The sequence below is a fragment of the Styela clava genome, chromosome 2 (assembly GCF_964204865.1).
Source record: "Styela clava chromosome 2, kaStyClav1.hap1.2, whole genome shotgun sequence".
NCBI classification, from domain to species: Eukaryota; Metazoa; Chordata; class Ascidiacea; order Stolidobranchia; family Styelidae; genus Styela; species Styela clava.
The window spans coordinates 15,584,446-15,610,639 of record NC_135251.1 but is presented as its reverse complement, the minus strand read 5'-3'; the positions used below and the strand labels follow the sequence as shown (position 1 = coordinate 15,610,639).

General features: G+C 32.9%; 2 protein-coding genes across 3 annotated transcripts in view; one reads left to right on the top strand and one right to left on the bottom strand.

The window, feature by feature from the left end:
* Positions 1–26,194, top strand: part of LOC120335366 (uncharacterized) — a 118,074-nt gene that overhangs the window by 16,587 nt on the left and 75,293 nt on the right. The gene's annotated exons all lie outside the window — the stretch shown is intronic.
* On the bottom strand, positions 57–26,194 carry LOC120336968 (uncharacterized). 2 transcript variants are annotated; one of them, XM_039404782.2, is made up of 12 exons: positions 25,972–26,194; positions 24,302–24,382; positions 23,912–24,064; positions 17,693–17,784; positions 16,253–16,287; positions 15,248–15,313; positions 10,135–10,266; positions 8,908–9,024; positions 5,701–5,818; positions 4,876–5,120; positions 4,172–4,377; positions 57–3,403 (listed from the first exon to the last, which is right to left on the bottom strand). In XM_039404782.2, exons 1-12 carry the CDS (start codon positions 26,053–26,055, stop codon positions 1,460–1,462), a joined length of 3,273 nt encoding a protein of 1,090 aa, XP_039260716.2. In that variant the 5' UTR covers positions 26,056–26,194; the 3' UTR covers positions 57–1,459. The 2 variants fall into 2 exon arrangements, with proteins under 2 accessions (XP_039260716.2, XP_039260717.2); XM_039404783.2 differs by lacking the exon at positions 15,248–15,313.

Genomic DNA, 26,194 nt, shown 5'->3' with positions numbered 1-26,194 from the left:
AATTTAAGTAAACAAGGTAAAACCCAACAAACTTTGAAAAAGATTGAGACTTTGAGAAGATAATTAGTGATTTATTAATATTGTTCGATTCTGGGATCAAGGAAAAATAATAAGCATGAGATATTCCAACCAAATAAACAATTTTATTAAAAAATGACAGTTCATTTAATGACCTAGTTCAGATGAAGTATTAGCAAGTGTTAGCACGCTGAGAACAAAAACATAATATACTAAACATAAAAATACCACTGAAATATTGCAACAATGGCAAAATGATTGAAGAAACAATTAGCAAACGACAATATAAAATTATTATGAATACTTTACTTAAACAAAGCAGCAGTAAATGAGATCTGTGTTTTCAGTTGAACGGTATTATATGTCCAACAATTGAACAAAACCATGGCATGACAAAATACTCTTATGTGTGAGCAAGTGATATGCGAGGCATATGACAAACCATGAGATTATTTTGTACATTCAGCCGAAAGTTAATAAAACTAATAAACCTACATAAAACGCTTCTAAATCTTGCTAACGAGACTTGTTCTAGTGGTGCTGTAATATGGTATAGAGAAAAAGCATGATGGAGAAATTAAATTATTGCAGTATAATGGCGACTAAGTTCCTTCTATAATAAATGACCAAAGTATGAATATAATGTTAAAAAATAAACATAAAATATGACACAAACAGTCAAATACACATAATAGTTCTATGTTCTGGTATCTTTCGTTGTGAGAAATTCACAACATCTAAATCATTGATTGTCAACAACTGAAATCAAAAAAATACGAGACAACAAGTACAGGGCTAACATCAATATACCATAGCATGATGTGGAATAAACTATTGTTATGTAACAAGACATTTCACACTAGATTACACTGGTTAATGGTCAGAGTATAGTACATCGGGTGAGCAAGAAAAATACCAACAACAGGTATTAAGATCCATTCAATCCAGCAACCAAGCATAAATGTTTCTCAAGAAATACAACACTTGAGAGATGGTCTTAAATACAATAACACAAAGAAGAATGCACCAAGTAAAGTTTTTTTTTCGACTGAACATCCCCTGATTAATAGAAGATGTTGAATCTTACATGAAGAAAAATTGTGTGTAGGTAAATGGTAGTAACAGAAATAAGAAAAATAATACTGAAAAAATAACGAAAATAAATAACCCTTATGTTGAAAATACAATTTAGTAATGCTGAAAATATAACGCTGGATTTTCGTCTATAAAATGTTAATATTCGGGAAGAATGACATGTGGAGTAATCTAACACTTACAGAGAGTGAAACAGAAAATAAATCTGAATAAACCCTCCTGAATTCAAAAATTTCAGAAAATACATTTGGGAAACTTATGATGAAAAATAACATAGTATGGCACTGTGCAATACATTGCATAAACACGAGAACAGAAAAAAATCATTAGACATAAGCGCTATCCTCTATTCCACAGGATCTAAATAACTAGATGGAACCCAACCTTCTCCATTTCCATTACTTAATATAGCATACCACCATCCACCAGAAGCTTCTTGGGTAATTGTAACTTCATCTCCAGCGTGGAGGCTTACCATGGAATGATTATCTGCTTCAAAATCAGCTACAGCGACAAACTTAGAAGGAAAACTGGGTCTTTCTGGTTCGATTTTGTTGTAAAATGATTCTTGGTCGCTCTTGGCATTAGAAGAGCCATCGACAGCGACATAGTCTTTCTCTGATGACTCTTCTTCGCATGGCAGTTTGAAATAGGTAGATGGTGCCCATCCCACATTTTCTCCTATTTTGATATACCACCAGTCATTATCACCCTTTTCAAGGAGTTCAGCTCTGTCTCCAGATTGGAAAGAAATTTCGCATTCCTCAATTCCCGTGTAATCAGACATTGCAATACAGAAATTTGATGATGAATCATTCGATTCTGTTTTCTGTAAATTTGTTTTGGATACGGATTTAGAATTTTTAGGATTATGTTTAGATTTTAAAATTTTTTTAGTCCGTGTTGGAGGAGTAATTGTGTTACTTTTAGAGGTATCTTCAAACTTACAGTCTACTTGTCCATCAGGTGATCCACGCTTTGGTAGAGATTTAGTTAAATCAGGCGGATTTTTGAGTTCGATTTTAAGATGACCCACTGTGAATACAGGTTTCTTTTGGACCTCATCTACATTAGAATTATTGTTAGTTTGAAATCTACGAAGAACCGGCTTTGTTCCTGGACCAGAATTCCATGGTGGTCTTGTGGTTTTGGTATTTCTTTTTCCTGGGGCTTTCGGGTTATTCTCCTCTCCGCCTGAAAATTCGTCCAATTCCTTCATTTTAGTCGGTACAGGAGGTTTCAGGGGCATATTTGCTGGCTTTTTAGGAACAAAAGGGGGTTTGTTTCCCTGTTCTACCTTTTTCATGCCAATTACTTTGTCAGAGGTAAAAGATTTCGACCTGCCAACACCATTTGTGCTTGCAGACTGTTTTCTTTGTGTCGAACGCAAAACACTTCGAAAATCGGTTATGGCGTCATCGTCAGTTGGCACATTTCCCTGCACTGGTTTAGCTTTTACAAAATTAAGGCCAGGTTTTGGTTTTGGGGGCAACCTAGGAGGTCCTTCTGCTGTTTTGCCTCCAAAAACAGGTTTTAGGTTATTGACAGCCGAAGATGTTTCATTTGAGTTCATCCTTGTGACAGAATTTCTAACATTTGAAGGCTTTTGAGTAGAAGTTGTCGTTTTTGGACGAAGGTTTATGTTATTTGGTTGGATTTTTGGTTTCATAACATTAGATAATGGCGAAGGATTTGTAGAGGGACGAGGTGGTGACTGAGCGGATCTTGTTTTTATTTCATTCTTCTTGGCAAGGCTCGATTTCAATACGCTTCTGAAATCAACTGGGGTTGTCTCCACTTTCTGTGATTCTATTGCAGTTTTATTCAAATTGGGTTTTGCGGTACTTTTGGGAACAGCGGGAGGAATTGATTTGGACGCACCAAATTTTATATTTTCACTGAGTGGTCGAGTTGCAACTTCTTCATAAGTATCTGAACAATCTTGAACATTTGAAGAGCTCACCGATGTGGGTAAAGGTGGTAAAGGACGTTTCGCTGGCGACATAGATGACTGATTTCGTAATATTGGAATTGAAGCGACTTTTCCTAAAACTGGATGATTTACAGTGTCTGATGATTGAACTTTATGGACAGGGGAAGATCTCCCAGCAGCAGTGATACTAAAACTGTTTGTGGAATTGTTTTTGAGTAACTTGGGAGGGCCAGGTCGTGATGGAGGAACGATCGTTTTCGGCTTTGTCTCTTTTTTCTCAATGTAAGAAGCAGGAGCCCATCCTTCACTACCGTCTATGTTGACATACCACCATCCACCGGGTGATTTCTCTAAAACCTGTAAAAAAAATTAATAAAATATAAGAGCAATTAAATTGAATTAACTTTTCATGATTCAAACAGGCTCAGCGTCAAACTTGAGATAATCATATTACACGCACATGAAACAGGGTGAATATACAAATCGATAAGTTTTGTCAAAACCCAGAATTTCACTAAAATAAAGTTGGAGCAGGTTAGATTCGATCGGAGCAAAAGTATAAAAATATTACAAACATTATATGGCACAACAATTCAGTAACGCTGGGCCGAGGATGTTAAAATTGAAGTATTCGAATTAATTCAAAACCAACTATCCAATGTGATTCAAGAGTCCTGCTGCACACTAACACAAATATATTTCTGTAACGTTTCGTCTGACCAAGGTCAGACACTTCTGCACACTAACACAAATATATTTCTGTAACGTTTCGTTTGACCACAATTTCGTTTGGCAGAAATATATTTCGTTACAGAAATATATTTGTGTTAGTGTGCAGCAAGACTATTGAATCGGCATCCTTGCATTATATGCATACGGATCCGCTGGCACAAAAGCATAGAAGAAGGACAAGTAGTTAGTCTCACAGAAACCAAATCATTAGCACAACTATCCAATATTTTAAATTCAGAATATAGTCAAAATTCCATATTTGGAAATATCATTTTAACATTATTCGGAACAGTAGATTATTTGGTTTCAGCCATCCCTGCATTCAGCATAAAAATGCAAGTATTCACTGTTTTAATGGTTATCATCAGCAAAGCAAAATGTCTAACAACTTACTTCAACTTTTTTATCATCTTTGAAGCTAATACCATCAGGAATATTTGAGTCAAATGAAGCAACTGTTGTGTATTCATACGTCGGCTCTGCAGCAGCACTTGGTGGTAATGGAGGAGGAGCCATTGGGCGTCTTTTGTTCGTTCGTTTCACGGATGATCTTTTGGGAGGAGGTTGAACTGTTTTTTCTTTGAAGTAGGATGGTGAAACTAAAATAAATAAACAAATTAGTAATATCTGTATTGATATCGGTTTGTCATGTCACATTTGAAAAATTATTGTGTTTTCATGTGGACTATAATTAAGGTCTGGAGTAATTAACTAATTGTAAGGGAGTCTTGAACAATGGTGATCATGTTATTTCTCGAAATGTTGCAATAAGCAAATATGGAAATACTAGATCAGTTTAAATTATATAAAATCTAAACAAATTTTGAATTACCACAGTATCTAGATTTCACATGTATAGTAACAATGTGCAACATCAAATTCATCTAATAGTTGTAGTTAGAGAGTTGACATAATCATATTGGCCAAACTTGCAAGATCCAGTAAAAATAGTATCTCCTCCTATAACAGTGGCTCCTTATAATAAGCTTTATTTGAGGGCGCTGCGAAACAGTCTTGTGCAGAGACTGAACGGGCATATTCAAAAAATAGGCATTTATTTTTAGTTGGGAAGAAAACGTGAGAATGTTCTTCCCTACCTGGAGATTTTGGTTCTTCAGGAATAGAGTGAACTTCCGCTGGAATTGGTTTGGAATTTGATGAAGAAAAATTCACGATACGTTGAGATGGAAATGCAATTGAGGATAAACTATTTGCTGGCAGACTGTGCCGATGTTTCAAGTCATGAATAGAAGAAATTATTTCAACTTTATTATTTTCTGGAACCCAGTTGTGTGATTTCTCAAGATAAGACGCTGGAGCATTGCCTTGTCTTCCATTGTAACTGGAATAAAATTATTTTTCATTACTATCTTTATTTTTTTAATAAATTCAATGTCACATTGATGACTACAGTGAGAACATGATTAGTTTTACTAGTTTAATTTATCAAGCTTAAATGTTGCAAATCCCTCAGGGCTAGTGAAGTCGGGAAATTTACAACCAAATTCTGACTATAGGTTGATGAAAATTTCTATTCTTGACTTATGTCGATGGGAATTTGGACTCCAACTACAGCTTCGAACTCCCAAGAAAATCAGAGTTCGATAATAAGTAAAAACTTTGGCTCGCGAAAGCCTTCTTGAATTAATAGACAGTTAGGATGCTTGGTAAATTCAATTTTTTTCAGTTTCTGTAATAAATTTTGGCTTTGATTATCACCATTATCAAAAGTCTGAAAATCCGAACTACCAACTCAAGGGAGCTTGATATTTGGACCCCGGCTCTGGCTATAACGAAACATGCAAACTTTTGAAAACTTCTGATATATTTAAATGCTTCAAAAATGTGATCATTATCCGAAGTTAATTCGAGATATCCAATTAATTTAAGAATAAAAAAATACATAATAATACGGTTAATACCTGACTAGCCACCAGCCTTCTAAATTCTTCTGTAAAACTTCAACGATGACGCCGGCACCAAAGCTTATATCATCAGAATTTTCCGCAACATAAGCATTTGTCGTCACATAATGTTCACCTTAAAAACAAAAATGGTTGAATATCTTAAAAAGCACAAAAGGTCGAGCGGAAAGAAATGTATCTACTGAGTGTCGACGCAAATGTCTAGTGCAGTGGTTCCCAACCTTTTATGGTTCGTGGCCCCCTTCCGGCGCCTTTTTGCCCCTTTGGCCCCCCTGTACGTCATTCCAAAAACTAAACATGTTGGATTGTATGTTTTTACGACCTTTCATGGAATGCAAAAACAAACCACAGACAGAAAAGACCAAGCTTTCTAGTATACAACTAATGGGTATCTTGCGCTTTGGATTGTCTGACGAGGTTCCTAATTCTAGGGACCGTCATTGATATAGCCAGGCGAATGTCACTGTCAAAATTGAGACAGTTTTGATGCTAACAAGATCAGAAAAACCAGATTCGCACAAATAGGTTGTGACAAAGTCTTTCACCTGCGTATGATTTTTGTCACTTCACTTTTGGAGTTTATGTGGACATAATGATTCACTGCTCATTACATACGAGTAATGCAGGCATTGAACACATTCTCTGTCATCACGAGTTACTTTTGTAAAGCCAATCTAATTGTCGTTCCATTTACGTATCTTAGGCATTATGGATTTACATATGGGATATTGCGTCTATAATTCGATAGCGAAAGTTATCTCGCAGTCTAGTGAAACCGCCCGTCTGCAGGTGAGACGGCCTACCAGCGAACTATTTTGATTGGTAGATTCCAAATTCCATTATGATCAAACAATTCACGCACAAAGAAAGTGAATACACCCAGTGATCGCAAATAACCTAGTTAGGAAATAAAATGCAGTGAACGCCAAAACAGGGAATTTGATTTTAGAAGGAAATTCTGCAAACGAGTCGCCTTATGATCAATTATTAGCCTTGTGTCACGGCCCCCCTGGAACTGCTTCGTGGCCCCCGGTTGAGAACCACTGGTCTAGTGGTTAATGGTTAGGGTGTCGGATTCAACTATGCCAATGCCCCACCAGAAAATTTCCGGTCCTTTTTAAAAGTAGTATCAGCTGTGAATCTTCAAATTAAAATGTGTAAGAAAATGATTAAATTACATTAGTTTTCACGTAGTATTTTCATACCATTGATGTCTAAGCAGGTACAAGACTAGGTAGCTACTAAAATTTTAAATAGTCGGATTCTGACAAGGCATACCTCAATTGGTATGAACATAAGCCTGCCCAGTCATTTATGATCAAACAATGGAGTATGGAAACAGTCATAATGACGCAAAACCCTAACAACAATTGTTTGTGAAAAATTCCGGAAACCTGGACAGTCAAATGAAGTTCTTTGCCTGGATATTTAATGATTTTTGAATGAGGATAGAGAGATGACGTAATTTTACATATCATTATGTGAAATCTCGGAAGTGTTACATGATCAGATGAGGTCATTGATTTGTCTATTCATCATATTATTGCTTTTTCTTCCTCTCGTGCCATTACTATGACATCATAGACTGTGCCAACAACCTAATGACACCACAGATTGATTGCTTTGAGTTATTATTTTGGAAAAAGGAGTCTATCATCAGGTCAAGTAGGTCACGGACAATAGGAAATACCATGAGGTGTGGATGTAAACTTTCAAATAATGTTTATTTCTAGGCGTGATATCGACGCAAATCATTTATTGCAAATGCGAAGTCCTTAAATGTATGGTTTTTCAATATCCTTCTCAAAATTGAAAGTTTGGCTGCACACCATTGTAAATTCCAAAACCAAACATTAAACTGTAAGCGAAATACCTAAAAATGGATTATTGAGTCTTAAATAATGTTGGTCTCATAGAGAATAAACTGGGGTGGTGACCAACAAACTTATATTCAATTTTATAATAAAGATCAAGAAAACACACACTGTTTTCTATTAAAAAGAAAGCACTTCCAGTCATTTTGAGAGTTGGTACTTTTAGTGATGTAGAGTTATGTATTGAAAAATTACATACAAGCATATATCACAATACCATTACGTAACCTAGTCACACGAGTTACCGGTGATTGTGATAATCAAGGAAGTCATTGAAAAGTTACCGGCACAAAGCGGGATTCGAACAAATCTCAAGGCTGTTGATTAGAATCCTAAAATTGGCAGAAAAATATTAAATCTGTAATCTCTTATAAGAATTGATACTGCCCAGTACCGCAGGTCAAGCTGCACTTTTTTCAAAAAATAAATAAATTTAATCAATGTTTAGGTGGTATGACAATGCATTCAAATGCAAGTAATGCTATTATTGAATCAATAAACAAAAAACAACTTTAGTACATTAAAATGTAAACCAGGTTTCAAATCATAATCATAATAAAATTAGTTGTTTAATTTTTGCTATAATGCATTACAATCAGTGCATATAGTTTCACTATGACGTGATGGAAGAAACATTAAAGGGTCCTCAGTTGTGTGCTTCTGCAATCAAGTAAAATTTTGCTTTGAACAATTCGACATTCGATAAAACTGAATTGACAAAAAATCCCTATCAATAATAAAGTAATTAATCCACATTTGAAGAAATATTTCTTCATTATCTCAATGATAAGATCAATATACTGTGATCACAAATTTATAAAGTTAAACCAATACTTATAATTGATTTTATATAGACTACTTTAACAAATATTTGATCGGGAATTACAAAATTATCACTAATTTGTTAATATACATATATATTTTAAAAAGATTTTAGGAGAATAATTATCTTTCTGGTTCAGCATTGCCTATCCAACTTATTACACTATGAGTGAGCTTGAGGGCGTGGGCTTGAACCCAAGATGCCAGCGCTACTAAGTCGCTTTACCTACTGGGCCCACAGAATACATAAAATATTTATGGTTTAGTAATTAATACATCAGAAGACTGATATATTTTATGATTATTTGAGTAATAGCAATTGATTATTTTGTTAAAATTCAGGAATGTGTGAAAACTGTAGTTTTTTTTCAAATATAAGATAGCATTGCTTCATATTTAGTAACATTCCTTCTACCACTCATTGTGTAAAATAAAATCTGATGGTTTTGTTACATTATAGCAAATCAAAATATGTTTCAAACAGCATGCTGAAAGATAATTTATCTACCTTGACCAGGTTCAGCTCGATTTGTTACAAGATCTTCCACTGTTCCATCTGGTTTCTCAAGATAAACCCCAGGAACCCATCCTCGCTCTCCTTCATCATTACTCACAAACCACCAACCTGAAGAGGGAAAAATATTATTTCAGTATTCATGGGTGTGATGGCCTAAACGGCCTAAACGTTATCTGTATTTGCATCACAGGCGACAAATCTCAGACTTGAATCCCATTTACACCACCTTACATAGGGTGTGATAAATTGGATAGGTAATACCGAAAAGGAAAAATTCCAGTCCTTCAAAGGTGTGAAATGAGTGTTGTATAAATACAATTTGAAAAATAATTGGTTTCAGAGCAACTAAATAGTATACAATTGCAAAAATTCACAAATGTAGACAAACACTTCGAAGACAAATTGAAAAAATCAGTAAGTTAATTAATAAGCATAACATTCTTTTTTAAGTCTAAGTAGTTTCCTAGGGTTCAGGTAATTCAATGTAATCAATCATGTACTGGTATATAAAGTCTAAAACATGCATTAAAGTGGAATGCCCAATCTTATATGGCACTTATTCGCTCTGGACAGCCTCTTTCGCTTCCCCTAATATCTAACGACATGTAAGGAGCTACTATTAATTGTATTTGAAAGATCGGAATTTTTCCAGTTCGGGCAGTTCCAATAATTTAATACACCCCGGGTGGGGAGGGGAATGGGAGTTGAACCGGAGATGTGGAATCTGTGATAGTTAGCATCCAGCATAGTCCAATGCTTTCACTGCTAGGCCATCGAGTGAATTTAGACACACAAAAAAACTAACAAAATTCAAGACTGTTATCTGTGTGCTTTTATATAATTCAAAAAACCATCATTATTGATTTTCTTTCTGTAAAACCTGTCATTTTGAAAAGGAAATTAATTATGATAAAATATGATTTACACATATTTTAAATTTCTTCACATATCATGACTGATGGCAAAAATAAATCTATTTAGAACATTCAAAACTGAAATTAATTATGGGATACCGTTCACGAATGTCAAATTATTCATATATGAACAACTTTCTTAGTTGTCTGAAGTTTTATTTGCAGTAAGGTTTTTTTAAATTTTTCCAGTCACGGCAGACATATACAAAATATTTAGCAGTGGCATCAAGAATGCTGATCAAACACCCTCAGTATTGTATATGAATGAACAGCTAGTAGAATACATAAAAATAATACAACCCACCATTTTCATTCTTCTCTATTACTTCCACTTTCTGGCCAATTGTCATCGTCAATTCTTTTTGTTGAGTGCTGTTGTAATCTGCAATCGCTACATATTGTTCCAAGAGTAATGGTCCCGAAATTTCACCAATTTCTGTTCAACAAAATATCATCAGGCATGAACAAAATCTTTCAGACCTTTTTAATAGGGTTTTCACTCATCCCCATAAACATAGAAGGAATTCATAAGTTGTGTAGCACCAGAACCCTCTTAGTTTATCATGGGTTATACAATTTCTTACACATAGGCTAAGTTACATAGGATTATATAGTTGGTGAACAGTGGGACTGTGCCTACAATGTAAGCATAGCAACTGATATCAATATAACACCATACCTATTCAAATGCTATATTGGACTTAGAAAAAGAACAAATACAACTTGAGCTGGATCTGATTCACCAAAGAGAGTCTGACCAAGGACTGAATCTGTGACTATAGCCTATCAAACTTAGTAATAAAACCACAACCCTGTTATTTCACAATTAATTGAGTAAATATCAAACACGACATATCAAAAATTAATGTGTGAGTTTAAAACTTTTCTTCATGCAAATGATTACAACAAAATGAAAAAAAAACATAGTGTAAATATATAATATGAACAGCAATGTGAGTGTTCTACAAACAATGAAGTTGAAAATTGCTGACGATATTACAATCACTTGTTTAAAAAGATGCTCAGAGAGTTAAAGTGACTCATTTCTACATAGTGCAGTATGAAATAGAGTTCGGGATTTTTGTATTTAATATTATCGCCAAAAATGTTGAAAAATGGCTTATCATTAATAATATAAAAAACCATGCTTTTCAATTTATTCCATGTCTCGGTTGAGTTTGGGAAAAGCTGAACAATTAAACTTTCCCAGATGAATAGACGTGGTAATTCTAATGTTGTTATTTGAAAGAATATTTGGTGTCCATTCTACGCCCATAAAATCAGAACTAAGTAATTTTATTTAGTTCAAAATATGTCTCCATTACTTACCGAATTTTGAATATTTAGTCATTATGGAGTGAGCTCAAAATTTGACGAACAAAATATATAAATTACATTCTGACATTATATTTTTTGAACTGACATTTGATATGGCATAAAATTAGCTAAATTTAACAAACATCTCAGTGATATTTGTAGGTATCAGACATGGACAGACAAACACATGTTATAGACATATGACATAACTTGCCATGCATCATACAAATACATCACAATTTATTATTAGATTAGATCGATTAAAAAATTAAGAATGATATAGGTTTTGCATTATGAAGTAGGCCTACTGTAGAAAATATAATAGGAATAAATAGATGAAAACCGGCAGTCTGTTCAAAATAACGTCACAGCGCTATTTTCAATAAAATTACACAATATGGTATTCAAATACAGGGGCTCCCGAAGTATGCGAACCAAGATGGCGGACATCGGAATGTAATATGTGTACTAGGTTAGGGTTAGGCCATAATTTTAGGTGTAAATACTACGGGAGGCTCTTGGCTAGTCTTCGAACTGATAATAGGACTAAAATAAGGAAAATTGGAAAAAAATTATCGCCTAACCCTAACCTGTTACCCATGTTATGTTCCGATGTCCGCCATCTTGGTTCGCATACTTCGGGAGCACCCAAATACATCATTCTTATTTCTATCTATTTGAAGCTCATTTTCCTTCAACGTTATGAACTTGTTGACCTGCGTTATTAGCATGTGATGTGATTATTCACAGCATGCAATTTGACTTTCAATACTGTTTTCCTAGTTCGTGTGTTATGTTTATTATTGTATATGACTATGCTTATAGACAGAGCCATGAACTTATACCGAAGCTACTGTTGACTCCGAACATGAGTTTAAAAAAATGCTTCAGATCAATTTAAACACTTTGAAACTTTAATTATATCTTTTGATCATTATACCTAGTTTCTATTTTAAAAGATTTAAGCCAGTAGTATATTGGATAATTGGTGTAAATAGTCGTAAAATATTATAAAATAAGTGCAGTCAGCAATAATAATGAGCTAAAATAATGCAATTTTGGTATGATTAGTAAGCAGAGAAACGTCAGATCTGTGTTTATGTTTCTATTGAGTGTATTTACGCAAGTTTTTTGATTTTACAATTTAACATAATACAATAAATAAACAAGACTATAGCTTCCTGATTTTACCAAATATCAATAATTATTAATATAAAGTATGCTGAATGTTACTAATAAAGATGGTTACAGCTATTTATTATCATTTGACACAGCAGTCCATATTAATTACAAACTTGCTGGAAATGCAGGTCATTTAATTTTTTACCTCTGATGATCTAATGTTACAATGCCTATTTAACATAGCAGAAATGTGATTAGCCCTGAATAACTCTTAAACTATTATTCGCATTGCCTCAAGTCAAGACAAAGTTTGTATATGCAAACGTCACCACTTCCCAGACGATCATTAAAATTGAATGAGTTGGGTTGTTTTTTGTCTGCCTGCATTGCCGCATTGATCGTGTTGAATGGTCACCAGAATGCATTACAAAGATGGATTGTGATTGCGAAAGTACCATTATAAAAAATGGCAATTTAATCTCAATCCGCAAGGCTATCCTAGTCTATTGATGAACAATTGATTAAGTAACCTGATCTAAAGATAAAGGAACTTCCAAGAAATGTAAAACATTGCATTATTAAAGGGGTACCATGGATGTTGAAATTGGCTTTATTAGGAATATAAAAGATTTTTGATTGTGATAAAAAAAATGTTCATTTTTTTACTTAATAAGCATTGGCAATATGGTAAACAATATTCAGAGACAAATTTTACAGAATGCTAACTCTTTGTAAAAATTCGATGAAATAAATTAGAGTGATGAATACTAGAGACCAAAACTGTTAAATATGAACAAGACTACCAGCACTAGGTACAGGTTGTGATTGCAAATATATAAATATTCTCATCAGCATTATTGGATAAAAATCTTCTGTGAAAAAAAAATCTTGATTAATTAGAAAATCTTTTGTCTGAATAAAAATAGGAACTAGAACCAGACTAATCAATGTTGAACTGTTGTAATGACGTCAAAGTTAAATATTGTGAGACATTGAAAGATCAGTCTGCACAGAAAGTAGTAAATGATCCTCAGGGACGCAGTTAATTGCAAATCAAAATATACACATTTCACCACCAGATAAGATAAACTAAAATAAGTAGATTGTACAGTGATTAACTAAATGCTAGTTGTCGGTGAAATCAAGAAATTATAAAGAACTTGCAATCAAATAACAAACACGAATATATTATGTTGGCAGACTCTGTGTCTTGAGTTTGCCAATAACCAAATTGATATTGTATATACAGGGATGTCGAAAAGATATGAAATATTTGAAAACATTCAATACTTTTGAATTTCTGATTTTCGGAATAATTTAGAATAGTTAAATGGAAAAAGCATCAATTTCTAGAATTGAAATCTAGCAGCATAAGCTAGAGCAACATCATTTTATTATACAGGGTGTCCAAAAAGTTTCGCCCGATTATAAAGTCTTTATAATCAATTTTTTTATTATTTTTAATTTGAAAAAAGATTTATAGTCAACCTGTTTCTAATTGGATGTTATAGATGTTGAATGTTGTAGTCCCCATTTATCATACAACCAAATTTATTCAAATTTGCGATTGGTAATGCTATGGAATCGGGCGAAACTTTTTGGACACCCTGTATAAAAGATCTAAAAATAGAAAACAAATCAAAGCACTCTATTTTAACTTCCCTGCATTGCCAAATTCAAACTAATTGAATGGGCCTATACAATATATTAATTACAAAATTTCAAGTTTGAATCAACCCATCTTAATTTTGATATTTATCCATTTTTCATATTGACTGGCATGTATGGGTCGTAAAATATTGCAATGGTACAACAGCGATGTTAGTAATTTAAGAAGACAACTCAATTGCTGTGATATTGTTAGGTATGTTCTCATTCCAACACAAGGTTATGTGCACAGAACCATGCAAATTGCTCTGATGCGTAACTCTTAAGATATTCGTACAGCAATGTGGCGTGAACAATATACCAAATATCTATTTGATGCAAGAATTTGTGATTCATGGAATTGATGAATTCTTCACTGAAGTTGCCACATCCACCATTATCAGATATAGATCAGAGTGGATATACAAATAATTAATACTAAGGCATTGTTCTAAAATTTATTCTACTGAGCAAAAAATTTTGTATTTTTATAAAATATACATAATTTTTTTATAAACAAAATTTTTTGTATATAATATATACATAAATTATATTATAACACTATTTTGCTGAAATAAATGATTTAGATTAATTAAAATCAAAATCAATTGCAATGACAATTCTAAACAGGATCCCAAACTATTCAAATATGCTACTCAAATATATATCATTCTTCCGACAGGTGCAATATAGATTTAACACTCATAACAAAATGTTATTAGGAAGTTAGAAGATAAATGGTTTGTTTACTATAGTCGGAATAAGAGTTTTAACAAGCATGAATGAACAATGGCATGTTTAGATATGGTTTTGACAGAATTCCTCAGACACAAGTTGGTATAAAGCAAAAAAGAGCCCACAAAAATGTGACCACAATAGCAACTGTAAAGCGTGACTCATGCTGACAGTCTCTTTGCAACAGGGCAATTAAGATGAAAACAAGAATGCAGATTGTGAAAAAGTGTTTTATTTATTTGAGAAAGAAAATAAAAGTCTAATGGTAGTAGTAAAAGAGTATTTATATTACTTATAATGTACCATGTGTTTACATTTTCTAATAAAGGTCAGCTTTGGTCAGTCCAAGCAAAATGTTATCCAATTTTCACTTGCAAGACAATAATATTTTGGACACACAATTAAGTTTCACATTCAAAGTGACATTTCCCACATTCTCATATATGAAGATAATTTAGCATTAAATGTTTGATGATAAAGAACAACTTGTGGATAAAGTAGTGAAGGATTAATCACAACAAGAAAAGAGTGCAACATGAAATCCCACAACAGCAAGGGCAATGACATCATAGGCAAGGTGCTTTTCTGTGACTCACCCTTATTAAGCGACTGGCTTCTCCGTATGCCTCGTAACGATCGTGAGAGAGAAAGTGAACGATTCCCTTTTTAGGATTAATAGGAGAGAGAAAAGGAGATTGTAGATTAAAACTGAGATTAAATTATTCAAACCAGACACGAATGACTCGTGCCGTGGCCGAATGAAAATTTGTGTGACGATTAGTCTGTGGCATTGTATTTCGTCACATTCATTCATTGTCACCATTAAACGTATGAATCAGGTGTTACTGGTCAATGGTCAAAGATCAGTAATATTTAGGATAGGCATTTGAAAATAAAAAAAATTAAGTATTTAGTATAGAGAAAGGCCCAAATACCCACCATATTACATCAAACCTCAACACGATCCATCAAATTGAATCAATTTTAGCAAAATGCGAAGAATGAAAGATCCCTTGCAAGAATGTTATTTTCTTTGTCATTAATTAGACACAATTCAAAGTGAAAATTTGTCATAAACAAAGAGGGAACCCGATTTACTTCATTTTTACATTATAACAATGATTAATAAAATCAAAAATTTCAATTTCACACACCCCTAGTTGGAAGAAAGCAATAAGAATTTTAGAATGTTAAATATTTGAAGTAAGTACAGCCAGGGAAATACACTTTTATTTTATTTGAAGGTATTAATTGTGCAACTAAGCAAAAATTACTGAATTGCAAGACAAGTATTAGCTATATAAAAGTCTCAGAATGAAACTACACAGAGATCATGTTAGATAAATGTAAAGTTAGTAGGTAATATGTTAATAACAGATTTTAAATTAAATAATGAAAACTAAAGGTAAATAAAAAGTTATTTTGAATTTTATTGTCCTGTTACCTTTGTTAGCATGCTAGTGAAAATAATATAAGTCAGAAGCAATTGTTTTTTCATAGAAAAATAAATTCATAAGGTCTCTACCAACAATTTTTTTATTTTATCATATTTATGTCAGAATGACAAATTCAATCAAAAGCTAAAAAATCAAATAACGTACCTTGGTCATCCCTTTTTCGTCTTCTTGAACCCTCTCTGAAAAGTTAAAAACATTGATTTACAAATTATTCAATTCAAATATTGTATATCTGGCAAATAATTTTAATATCCAAACAATCAAAATGACACTTAACACTGTTCAACTATAATTATAAAATAAACAACGATTATGATAAATACATGATCAGATATAATCAGAAAAAAGAACAATTTTGGTTCCCAATGAAAACTTGAAATAGCGTATCCGTATTTAATATTAGGTACCGGTATGTAAAATATATAAATGATTCGGATATGGTGGGCATTATAGAGTAACCATTTGTAATTTTTTTAAAGTAAATAACGTTTTTTATTCGTCAAAGAAACATATCCTGTCCACCTTATGTACGTTTGGGATATGTTAGAAAATGGAGGAATAACCTAAATTAAGATAAACAGATTTAAAAAAAATCAGAAAATGAGTGGAGGTGCCATAACAAGATAGCAGGCATACTTAAAATCCTATACTTTTACTGTGCCAGTTAAATAAATAATAATGGAGAACGAAAATTTGAATTACATCCAATTTTAGATGTAATAAATTTGATTTTGCTATATATATCTTGATTTCCCAAGTAATAAAAAAGGGAAAAAAGATTGATGGTAAGAAAAAATTAAATGGTGAATAAGCAATATAAATATACATCAAACTAATCATATTTGCACATTAATTCAAAGTCAAATGTGATCATAATTAGAACATAAAAGGAGTACTATTTCCTTCCCTTCGGTCGAGTCACCGCCAAAGTGTCAACACTAAGTGACAACATCAAACAGGCATTTTCTCATGGGAATATAGCAATTCTACATGCAGAGAAGTTATGTGGCTCATTACCCTCTATAATATGACTTCACCAATATAGACAGCAACAACTGTTGAGCAATTGCACAAAGATTTGTGATAAACATTGTAAAAATTATCCATCCTTTAGTTTTAAAAAATTACTGTATCAATACTACAAAAATGATCCGAAAATGAATAATTGTCCATTTGAATTGCCTTCACTATTCAGTGCTCAAATATTTTAAAGGAAAAGTCTAGTTTATGTTGCCATAAAGCTTACAGCCTAAAAAGCAGGGCAAATTCCAAGTTTGTATATCACTTAGGGGTGAAATAGAATCCAACAAGGATACTAAAAATGTGTGATTTAGAATACAAGTGGAAATTGCAATCACTGGCTTAGAAATTAATCTCCATTCGTTGGCGTATTGTTTGGAAATGGTCACTATTTTGTTGCAAAAAAAGTTCATTTTCAAAATTGTGAATTAAAATTTCAGAATCTGAAATTATTATTGTTTTATACATAAACAATGTTAAGTATTCCTGTGAGCGGTTTACATCAAATATAAAAGAGTGATTGTGCATATATTTTTATTAAAAAAAGATGTTATTGATACTTACTCTCTGCTTGGGTTCAAATCTTCTTGTCTAGTTTCAAAGAAGTCAAGCACATGGTTACATTTTGAAATATGAGATGGAAGTTTGATCAAAGCCTGGTAAGAGTATAAATAAATCAAAATTCTTAATAATTATACTAAGATATATACCATAAATGTTAGATAAATGAGCCTTTTGTTTCATATACTGGCACCATGCGCCACCATGAATGAAAATGTTCAAGAGTAAAATTATTGAGGATATCAGAGTTTAAAGACATCAAAATCTAACGTGTTAAGTTCACAAAAATGAAGTATGATTTGCATTAAAATCTCTTGACCAAAAGCCATTGTCGTAATTAGCAAACTCTTATGTCTAGACAAAATTTTCCACATGGCATTGAAATGCATTTTTGCCAAATGAACTGGTTAATGTAACACAAAGCAATGAACCATCATTAAAGCGTAAACCGATAATCATCATTTTGAAACAAAAATTCTCAGCAATAAAGGTGCAGTGTTTTTTTGTATGAAGAATGTCAACTTCCTGGTAGCAATAAATTGAACACTGGACATTCAGAGGACCCCCCAGGGCAACTTTTATTATTATAATGAAGATGAACATCGCTGCTACCAAATAGGAATGTTTTTGATTAACACTCTGAATTTAACTGATGCTTTGAAACTATATTATAAACAGTTGGATTGAAAAGCTATGTTAATCACTAAATAGTGATTAATATATCAGGCAAATTAATAGAAAGTCTCAAGCCTAAATAATTCAGCCTAATATATTATTGATAATTCGACTAAAAAAGGGCCTTCCGGAAGGCCCTTTTTTTGGTCATTTTTGCAGTAATTTTTCACCGCATCTATACCAGAAAAACTTTTTCAACTTTTTTGCTTTGAATAGTTCATTATTTGTTATTTACAGACACTTAGTAATTGTAACCCTCAGATAAATTTTTTGTAGTCTGCTCAAATATTGAAAAAAGGGACTTTTTGTCGGCTATGAAATTTTTCATGTATTTTTCAAAAATTACAAGTATGGACAACTCAGACATTAATCGAGGCACTTTTTTTTACTGTTTTGTGATATTTTATAGATATACAAAGATTGGAATGTGGTGGGAATGGACTGCTAGCACTTGATAATGTTGTAATTTTTTCGTGAACATGAGGAGAAAAGGGCCTTCCGGAAGGCCCTATGTTTTTTTTAAACTATTTAACTATATTAGCCAAATCGAAGAATACAGAATGCTAGATGGAAGCGACAGAAGTTATTGTTGCATGTCAGTGTATAAACAGACAAATTGGTTCTTATCTTATCCTCATAACTCTAATAATTAAAAAGTCACCCAGCTTATTGCTCAGAATATGTGACAGATTTTTGTTGTCCCAGTCTCAAAAAATGTATTCTTTGTAATTGCAGGCACTTTTTTTTTAACAATCCATGATTTCAAGTCGGTTGCTTGATTTAATGAGAAACAAAATGTAGTACAGAATGTTTAATCATATAGAAATCTTGAACATTAGTAGTAAAAATTTTAGGGCCTTCCGGAAGGCCCTATAATTTTTACTACTAATGTTCAAAATAGACAGTAATAAGCATTGATATAGAATCTTTATAATAGATAATAACCAGTCTGTTTTGAGGAATCTATAATTAAAGTCATATGGGAAAGTGGAGAGGTATGGGCCATCTTGAGATTTAGGCCATTGCCAGTTCAATAGCTTCATGATGTCACCATCACTTGTAACTTGGTGTGATTGTTGCGCAATTCCCTATAAGCTGCACATGTTACTTGCAGGTCAGCAGCTTAGAAGGTGCCTCAGCTATGGGGTTCTTAGTGATTTCCTGTAGTGAAAGCTTTTTGAAAAAAAATGAATAATTGGTATAGCGCAACCAGTTGTGGTTCTTTTATAAATCTGTCAAAGTGCTAGGAACCTATCTATTCCTTGGTCCTGCTAAAGAGGGTATTGCTTGGAATGGTTAGCTGTTTTCTTGAACATTCAGTCGGTGAAAGAATGATTATTTAGTGCAAAGGACCAAAACAGTATGGCTTACTAAAGTTTAGTGGCCCATACCTCTCCACCTTTCCCTATTACATATTTTATTGCAGATTCATAAAATAATATTATTTAAGTCAAATTTAATAAGCTAGACAGAAGGATATTATCATGGCAAATACTGCAAAAGTTCGGACACTGCTAAATACAGTATCATCAGAATTTGTGGTTGGAAGTCATGTATCCGTTGATAAGTACTATTTTGATGATGAAAAATCTCTACCGCAAGAACGATATTCAAGCTTTCTGCCTGAGAATATCACACGTCTTTATGGCATACTTACTTTCAAGTTTTCAAAAAAAGCTAGAGTGAAATTTCAATATGATGACACTGTGTGTGATATTGACTATAAAGATTTAAGACCTGAAATTTTAGATGAGATTGAATCAGAAAATGCGTTTGACCATAGCGATGCAGCTGAGCTTGAGCACAACACAGAGAGAAACTTTGATTTGCATGAAGAAGAACCAGGCAGCAGTTCAAGCAGCACCCAAAAAAGACTAAAAGTAAGGATTCAGAATGCAAGAAAGAAAAGAAAGTCAGTGAATGTGCCAAGCACTAGCTTAGAACGTGGCTCAGACAGTGACGGTGAGCTCACTGAGATGGACGTTTCTTCGTCGTCAGATGAGGAAAGTGATAGAGAATCAGAGCCAGAGTCAAGTGCAATATCCCAGCAAAGGATGATCTGGCCACACAGTGGCTGGAGAATCGATCCCAGGCAAAGTGGAGACAGAGCTTATGGACCAAGGTTGAATTTTATTAATGATGTAGCAAGTGGCCCATCTGAGCTAGATGTACTTCTGAATTTTTTGCCAATTAATTTTATTAAAGAACAGCTTTTGCCAGCAACAAATAAGGACGGTTTCGATCTCACATTTCAGGAATTGGTAGTAACCATTGGCATACTTTATTCAATGGAAATTCTAAAATTACCTGAGCGTCGGATGTATTGGAGAAAAGATACATCTGGATTTTTGCCTGGGCCGGATTATGGGAAGTATTTACCCCTGCCCAGATTCGAGGCCATCCTCCGTAAAATCAATTTCTCTCTTAGTCCGAACAAAGATCAACAAATAGTTGACTTTCTGGATGCTACTAATAATCGCTTGAAACAAGCTGTAACTGCTGGAGATGTTCTTTGTGCCGATGAAAGTATGATAAAATCCTTTCATAAAAATTTGAAGGGTAAAATAAAAATAATGAGAAAACCAAGGCCAATTGGTAATGAGATGAAAACTTTGTGTGATGGGAGATCTAAGATTGTCCTCCATATGGAGTTGCATGAAGGCAAGGAAATAATGAGAGAAAAGTTGTTTGTCGCACAGTATGGTGCAACAACAGCTTGTACCTTACGTTTGACCGAGCATTGGGCAGGTTCAGGCCGGCTCATTGTCGGAGACTCCTGGTTTGGTTCAGTTAAGTGTGCTGGAGCACTAATGAGAGAAAGGGGCTTGTATGCGATCATGTTGGTGAAAACTGCACATAAAGGATACCCCAGGCAACTTCTATCCGAAATCGGGCATGACTTACAGAGAGGACAGTGGGTATCTGTCCAAGGATCTGTAGATTCAGTGAATATGATGGCTACAAGATACAAAGACTTGAAGCAAAAAGACTTCATTTCCACTTGCTCTACTACACTGACTGGCCAACCAAGAAAGACCAAGCACTCTGGCAATATCCCTAGACCTCAAGTGGCTGAAACTTATTTAAAATTTGCTGCTGGTATCGACATCCATAATCATGTGAGAACTGGTTCTTTTGGTTTAGAAGATGTATGGTTAACGCACTCTTATGTCCACCGTCAATTTGGAGCAATATTGGGATTTCTACTCACAAATGCTTATCTCGCGATGTCATATTTTGTTAATAAAGATAACAATCAAATCTTGCGTGACACTTCCTACATGACAGGAGAACATTCCAAATTCAAATTATCCTTATGCAATCAGATGCTGACTTTCAATGAGAGATTGAATCTCATTCGCCGGAAATCCCTGACCAGCTCTTGTTTTGGAGAACACCTTCCGTCTGCTCATAAGTTGGTGAAAATATGTGATTTCCAGAGAAAACAGAAAAAATGCTACTTTTGCAGACATGATAGAGGTGCTGCTAGAATCATAAAGACATCCTACAAATGCGAGGAATGTGACAAGCCGATTTGCAGTCCCTCAACTGGGAGAGATTGTCTCATTGCACATATAATTCATGGCTTACCAGCAAAAAGAAGCAACTCAAATTGAACAATTTAGAGACAAATTTGTAGTGTGGCATATGCTGCATGCCCTGTTTCTTTGTCCATGTTTTTGTTTTTCCAGTTTCAGCTAAAATTCGTTTTTATTGCGTTCTATTCTATAATAAACATAGTAAAAATGAATCTTAACCTGTTTTATTATAAAATCTTCAGTGAGGCTTATATGAGAATAACTGTTGGTTAAAGCTGACTTCTCTTCATATAACTGAACTCAAAATAATATTACCAGTACTGATTTGATAGTCAAATATTCTCTAATCGGTAAGAATATCTGTTTTCAAGTTACAAAATGCCAGGGCCTTCCGGAAGGCCCTTTTAGGAAAAGTTTAAAAGAGTCTCACCAATCATGTTTTTGGAGTTAGATTTATTTTCCATAGTTTTTTTTAGCATTAGTGATTTGTATAGTGAGTTTTCACACAAAAAAATGTACCTAAATTAATATAGGCAAACGGGAATCACATTTATAAAACTTCTATTTTGGAATTTTCAGTGAAAAATTTGTGTTTTTCAAAAAAATTTGTATTTGAGATTTCTTCTGTTAGCATATTTAGTTATTTGGTGTATCAACATAATATAACAAAATCATAACCATGAAAAAATTAAAACACAAAGGTTTATTCATCTGAGAAATAATGGTTTTAAAAAGTAGAGAATTTATCGAATTTTTTAAAAAATTGAATTTTTTTAAAAATTAAATAAGTCATTGATAAAAAACTATAATGTTTTAAAGAATTTCTAAGCCATGATTTAATTTATGAAGTAGCAGGCAATTACTTAATACCATGAGCTAATGAAAATTTAAAATGAAACTACATGACATGATGTTACAAAACCACTTGGTCAAAAGGGCCTTCCGGAAGGCCAAAAGGCCTTCCGGAAGGCCTTTTGTCGAATTATCATTATACATTCATAAATATGATATCTGTGCTAACATAAATTTTATCAAATATGATGACACCCTTTTATAAAATACCTTGAATGTCCCGAAATTGACCAAACTTAAATATTTTAATAATACTGTGTATTTTTGGTAAAAATTTTGAATATGTCATCCAACTCAATAATTATTATAAAAATAGACGTCAACAGTAAACTAATGGTGGAAATAGCAGTAATAAATCACTCAGAAAACACAGAAATCAGAGAGATTACGCTCCAAATGTGGCACTGCCACACACCCCCATATATAAACAATGTTGTGCTATGATAATTCATAGGCCTAGTTAAAGGAGCCGGTTATGAGTCATACAATCTTGTAAAATAATATTTTGTTTATTTAGTTATGTTGAAAAACCGGTATGAGGATGTTTGCCATCTTATGTCATATCGGATATCCAAGTTGTTTAATGACCTAAGTTATAAGAAATGCAAGATTAAATATTAAAAACACGATGATACGAGCTGATACATACAAATGAACGAAATGACATGGAAATTTAGGTAGAAAAATTATTTTTCATAGTATGGCAATTGGCATCATAATTTTTCGTCAAGTCAATATAATATAATAAAAATCAAAATTGTTGAGAGCATACCTCTTACTATTTTTCAAAGCAAAAAATGAAGTAGACAAGGATAAACAAAAAGGATGACAAGAATTGCAACACCTGTTATCAACTTTTATGCTGTAACTAATTAATATTATGGTATGTAAGTGCATACCCGAGAGATTATACCAACTGTGAAATTTAATTAAGATTTTTTAAATCCCATGGCAGTTTTGCATCAATGGTGCTAGAAGTGCAACAAGCAAGTGCCTCTAAATATAGCAAATTGCTAGAAAAACATAAAAAAAAATATTAAAAAAAAAACAGTACAAAACACAATATTGCAATACTCCAACAAGCAAAATCATACAACAACAGAGGGAGATGCGCGCTTTACCGCTTATTATACTATATAATTCAAACATAATTCACCTTGCAGTATTCATCAATTGGTTTTAATCTTTTCATTGCAACATCACGAACGTGGCTTCTTCTGAATAATATTTTTCCAGGTAGGAATGGAATTATTCTTGCTGATGGTTCTTTTAATCCTCCTTCATATGGAAAAGTTTCCAAAAGTATAATCTGTTAAATGGAAAAGATGAATATTTAAATTAGACAAATAACTCACAAATTCATAAATTTAGAATACATGGTGTTACAGAAAATAACAGTCATTGTTTAGGTTGCGCTAACTTTTCAACTAATATCAGTCACTAAAATACATTAATATCATTTTAAAAAAGTACTATAGTACATTCTCCCATACTTTCATTTAAAAATAAAATTCATACTGTTCTATGATCAAATATTCAATCTAACCTGGAATTCAAAAAACTTGCTATATCGCCTGTAAACGACAGTTTCACTATCATCATCCCACCATACTTTGATGACATATGACTGAAAAAAAATTCATAGAATAAGCTTAAAAGAAAGTTCAATGACAACACAAAATTGAGTTAAGAATTGAGTCATATTCACCATATGTTACAATCCACATTAAAATTGAATTTATCTCAATTGCAATTTGTTAGGTTTGCCACAGCTGAAACATATCTCACTTGAAGCTAAATTTGATGAAGTATATGTACATGAAAACTATAAAAAATATCTTAGTTCAGTAAGACTAATTTGCATCAAGCTTTAGACTTTTTTCACATATTGGTTAGCTTCGAACACTGCAAACTATGTCCAAGTTTATTATGCAAATATTGTTATGAATAATAGATAAGCATGGTGCAATAATCCTGTTCAATACAAGAATACCAGCCTTGGTCTTTTTGTAACTTCAAGGTTATTGACAAATTCAATTTGTATTAAAGTATGACTCATAGTTGGTCCAAACACAGCAAGTATGCTCAATTGACAGTCCATGAATTTACAGGGATATGAAATATTTTTTGACAGGGAAATCATAGGACAACCACAAAAAAAATACAGTGGTTTAAATACTTATTGTTGTTGAAGTCAACAGAATTATATCCAACTTATCAACAAATAAAATACTAGTTGATAACTGTGAACGTTCTAAGCATATGCTTCAAGCAAAATTGGAATCTAATTGAAAATTGAGTATTTCAATAGTTCAAATAAACTAAAATATTTTTTCTGTAAATTCCTCATATTTGCAGTTTAAATTTGGCATTTGTCATGATATGACTAGTACAGAAAAATTTACCAAATTAAGATCTACGGTATTTAGATTATTCAAATTTGATTTTGAACCAGACTTCTAGTATATAGGAACATGTTTTAATCGTAAATGCTACCATATGGAGTGGGAATTCTAAATTTATACAAACAATTTCTCATAGATACGAATTCTAAATGATGTTGAGAAGATAGCCATATGTTAGAACGATTTGAAAATCTGGCACCAAATGCAAATAAACTTTAGCACCTTTCATATCCAATATGTAGGCTATAAGGAAATTCAATGTCAAAAAACCACCATCAAAAATCAATTAAATGATAAATCCAGCAAGAAAATTGTATGGTAGGAATATATTCTCAATCTCAATATGTGTAGAACAACCACATTATGTCTCAAAAAAACACTTCTAAATTCTCACATCAAAAATAAGCATGTGTTGCATGATGTATCATAAAATGCTAAGAGCCATGAAAAAATGTGCTGTATATATAAGCTCTTACTCCTCTTACTTTCTCGCTTGTAACAAATGAAATTTGAACACAAACCCTAATTCTATGTGAGTGCAGATGACTTTGCTCAGAACATTTTGAAATGAAGAATCACCAATTCAATGATTTCATTTTATGTGGTTATTATAAAGATGCAGAAATGAAATAAATATAAACTTTCGTGGAATAGATTTTTAGGCTTCATAGTTAGGAATTACCGGTAATTAAAAAAGGGTTTTTCTGTAAAAAAATTACCATTACTCACTCAATATGGCCCTACTTAACCATTACTCACTCACTCACACTTATTTTTTTCGTTGTACAAGACAGAGATATCTAATACTCACATAATGCTTTGATGGAATTCTTCTTTTTTCTGCATCACCAACTTCAACTTTAACCAATGTTCTTCTGCCAACAGTACCTGGCATATTGTCTTATATTTTTTATAAATCCCACAAGACAAATACTTTTATTCCAAATATAAAAAAGCAATCAACACTGTACAAACTTTCTAAAAATAAGGCATACCCTTAATGATATAAATAACAAACGCAAACCACAATTATT

What these genes read in the sequence shown, in the direction of transcription:
- LOC120336968 (XM_039404782.2), bottom strand. Translation starts at nt 26,055, where the DNA reads ATGCCAGGTACTGTTGGCAGAAGAACATTGGTTAAAGTTGAAGTTGGT. An exon ending in AATAGAGAAGAATGAAAATG is followed by an intron (nt 9,025 to 10,134) that starts GTGGGTTGTATT and finishes TTCCCTCTTCAG; the next exon opens with GTTGGTGGTTTGTGAGTAAT. An exon ending in TCGAGCTGAACCTGGTCAAG is followed by an intron (nt 5,819 to 8,907) that starts GTAGATAAATTA and finishes TTTGTTTTTAAG; the next exon opens with GTGAACATTATGTGACGACA.